The 3,441-nt window shown below is 48.2% G+C and overlaps 1 protein-coding gene across 1 annotated transcript in view; it reads left to right on the top strand.

The window, feature by feature from the left end:
• POU2AF1 (POU class 2 homeobox associating factor 1) overlaps positions 1-3,401 on the top strand; it is a 26,874-nt gene extending 23,473 nt beyond the window's left edge. Inside the window, exon 5 of the mRNA XM_019653612.1 lies at positions 2,929-3,401. Coding sequence (XP_019509157.1) covers positions 2,929-3,243 — 315 coding nt within the window. The 3' untranslated portion in view covers positions 3,244-3,401. The remainder of the gene's footprint in view (positions 1-2,928) is intronic.
• Positions 3,402-3,441: the final 40 nt, after the last annotated feature.

Genomic DNA, 3,441 nt, shown 5'->3' with positions numbered 1-3,441 from the left:
TCCTTCCTTCCTTCCTTCCTTTCTTCCTTCCTTCCTTCCTTCCCTCCCTTCCTCCTTCCCTCCCTCCCTCCCTTCTTCCTTTCCCCCTCCCTCCGTCACTCTCTCCTGCTTTGTTTCTCTCCCTCCCTTTTTTTCCTTTCTCTCTTCCTCTCCCTTTCTCATTTCCCCCCCATTTCTATTCCTTTTGGGGAGGGAATTATAGGGATTTTAGAGATAATATTTGATGGCAAGTGCTGCATAACTCTGGCCCAGGTGCTTTTATTTCTGCCACATTTCATTCCTGGAGAAGGATCCTTCTCTGGAGTGCTCACTGCGTCACTGGAGCAGCAGCCCTGCTGAGCCATCTTTTGGGCAGTGATGCCCTGCCCTCTGTCATTTTGAGATGTATGGGGTATCCTGCAGGAAGACTGGCCCTGCCAGCACCTTCAAGGGCAGACCCAATGCCAAAGTTCTTGAGCTTTGTCACTTCCCACAGTTGCTCCTTTGTTTGCTGTTCTCAGCATGGGCCAGATTTATAGTCTCAAGGCCTGGGGCTCAGGGGGGTGGTGGGTGGGGGTAGGGGTGAAAAAAGAACCTCAGAGTGTGTTGGGGCATGGTCAAAGGGACAGAGGAGGGATTTGTACATGATGTGTGTATATGGGGTGTGTATATGGTGGGAGGGCGGGTGTGGGGGGGAGGGAAGGGTTTAGTTTTACACAAGAACAGGAGTGCTCAGGAATGGTTTGGCTCCAGATTACTTGGTTATTAAGAAGAAGAAAAAAATTAAGAAAAATATGGTGTTAATGGGTGGTTTTGTTATTCTCTGGGGGATACTTGCAAGGAAAGCTGAGCTCTTAGAAACAGGACAAGTGGTGTGTGTGGCTACTTCTTCCCATATCCAGACCCTCTGAGGTGCTGGGTGTAGGCCAAGCCCACTGAAGCTCAGTGGTGACTGGACCCTTGCTCAGTGCTGTCACATGTGCTTCTTTAGTGTCTTAGAAGCTTCCGTAAGCCACCGGTATGTGGTACCAAGGCCTCCTCCCCATGCGGCATCCTTCCTGGGAGCTTCTAGAGCCTCAGCCAGAAGTACCATTAGGTTTCATTTCAATTTTTATTTTTTTCCTGGAGAAACATCAAATATACAGGGGCTTGGGCACAGTTGTCACTGGGGTGCTTAGCTCCTGACGGTGGCTGTGTGCTTTGGGAACTGGCAGACCAGTCTGCTAATGACATCACTGTCAGTATTAGGCAGATATATTAGTTGGTGGAATCTATTAGAAGTAATGGACTTTTCTGGAAAATGACAGTTTTTTCGACACTTTTTTTCCCCCCATTTAAAAGAAAAACTCTGGATAAAGCTGCCTTTAAAAAATTTTTTTTCTGCTGTGGGTTTCTTTTGACCCAAATTTCTCAGTGTGTGCCTAAAATCCCAATATAAATATCTTGAATTATTTTTATTCAGACTTAATTTTTAGATTTAAAAGCTTAAGACAGCATTTTAGAGGACTACTTTCCATCTTTGTTGCTAGTGATGGTGAGTAGCCAAGGCAAAGGGGGGGNACTTAATGGTTCCCAACCATTTCATGACCAAGGATTCCTTTCATTATTTATCCTTTCATCATCCCCACCTCCTGCTTTGAAAGTTTCTGTGTATCAAACAAACTATATCTATTAAGAAATAATTTATTTGTTTTGCCATTTTGTAAATTGACTCATCAAAGCTGGTTAGAGCTACCCAATCGGCACTCCTGATCAGCAGGAGATAAGACCTGTTATGGCACTGGGTTGATGTAATTCTATCCCTGAGCAAAGAAACCTGCAGTTGCAGTTGTCCTGCACAGGTTGCTAACTCAAAAATGAAGGGTTCCCATCTGGATAAAATACTGGAACTAATAAGACCTTATTGGGAGGCCAGAAGGCCTCTGAGACCCTTTCCAGCTCCATCATTCCGCGGGAAAGCAACCTAGTCTTGCTATTTAAACTGTGGTCTCTGGACCAGCCATATTGGCATCACCTGGGATCTGATTAGACATGCAGAATCCAGGCTCCACCCCTGACCCGCTGTACTAGAATCTTCGTTGTTACAAGATCCCCAGGACATTGAAATAAGCTCTTCCCTAAATGATTATAATAGTTTACTCTCAAGACACAGTGACAACTGGAGAGAAATATGCCAGGGGAGGCAGGGGCAGTAGGGGGAGACTCTGGCCCCTCACACATCATTCCATGCAGAGGTTTTCCTCTTCTACCTGCTTCCTCAATGGTGGGAAAGAGTAAGACCGCAGGCTCTGTCTCTCTCGCAGGCTTGACCTGGGGTTCGTAGGGTGGTCTCTGTGCAAGTGAGAGGGTTGTTTGTAGAGCACCTGGGAGCACGGCCCTGACCTTTGGAGGTCTCTGCAATGGCCATAGGGGCCCAGCTCAGAGAAAGAGGAGGCTGAGGTCGTGGGACGTGAGTGGAGCTGTGTCGGCCCAAGAAGACCTCAGAATGCCAAAGCTGCTGTGTGGAACCAGGCCTGTCTTTGTCTCTGGGCAGGACTGTGGCCACATTTGTGACACAGCTACTATGATGCCATGTGACAGGCTTATTGTTTAACATGCGGTATTTCCATTGATTTGAAGATGCACGTCCTTGCCTCCGGCATTTTAATATCTCTGAAATTGGGATCTATTTTATGTTCAGTGAAATCTGGAGAAGCACCTCTAATTTGCTCAGCCCTCTGATGTCAGTCCTACTTGTAACCTATTTTATAGATGAGCAAATAGGTTGCAGAGGGGAAGTAGCATGAACAAGGACATATAGCTAGTGAGTGACAGAATCAGGGATACAGAAGTCTGTCTGTCTTCTTCTTTGGGGGAGACTTTGAGTAGGTGGAGGTGGACCCACTGGAGTGAGAGAGACAGCAGAAAAAGGCCTAGTTAACCTTCCATCCTGTGTCTCCCCCATCACAGACAAGAAGCGCCGCCCCGCCCACAGTGGGGCCCCAGTTGGAGGGCCCAGAGCACCAGGCACCCCTCACCTACTTCCCGTGGCCTCAACCCCTGTCTACACTGCCCACCTCCACTCTGCAGTACCAGCCTCCGGCACCAGCCCTTTCCGGGCCCCAGTTTGTCCAGCTCCCCATCTCTATTCCTGAGCCGGTCCTTCAGGACATGGAAGACCCTAGGAGAGCCATCAGTTCCCTGACCATCGACAAGCTGCTTTTGGAGGAAGAGGATAGCGATGCCTATGCGCTGAACCACACGCTCTCCGTGGAAGGCTTTTAGGGCTGGCTCCCTCCCACCTGAGAATCCTGTTCCCTGGAAATGGGATTGAACCTCAAATTCATATCTGTGGGGAGTAGCCATTTCATAACTACACTTTTTACCCAAAGCTAGAATTGTAGATTGACATAATCCTCATTCCCTCCCTCCCTCCCTCCCTCCCTCCCTCCCTTCCTTCCTTCCTTCCTTCCTTCCTTCCTT

The sequence above is a fragment of the Hipposideros armiger genome, unplaced genomic scaffold (assembly GCF_001890085.2).
Source record: "Hipposideros armiger isolate ML-2016 unplaced genomic scaffold, ASM189008v1 scaffold_204, whole genome shotgun sequence".
NCBI classification, from domain to species: Eukaryota; Metazoa; Chordata; class Mammalia; order Chiroptera; family Hipposideridae; genus Hipposideros; species Hipposideros armiger.
Note: the sequence above shows the minus strand (reverse complement) of the source record. Positions and strands in the feature narration are given on the sequence as shown.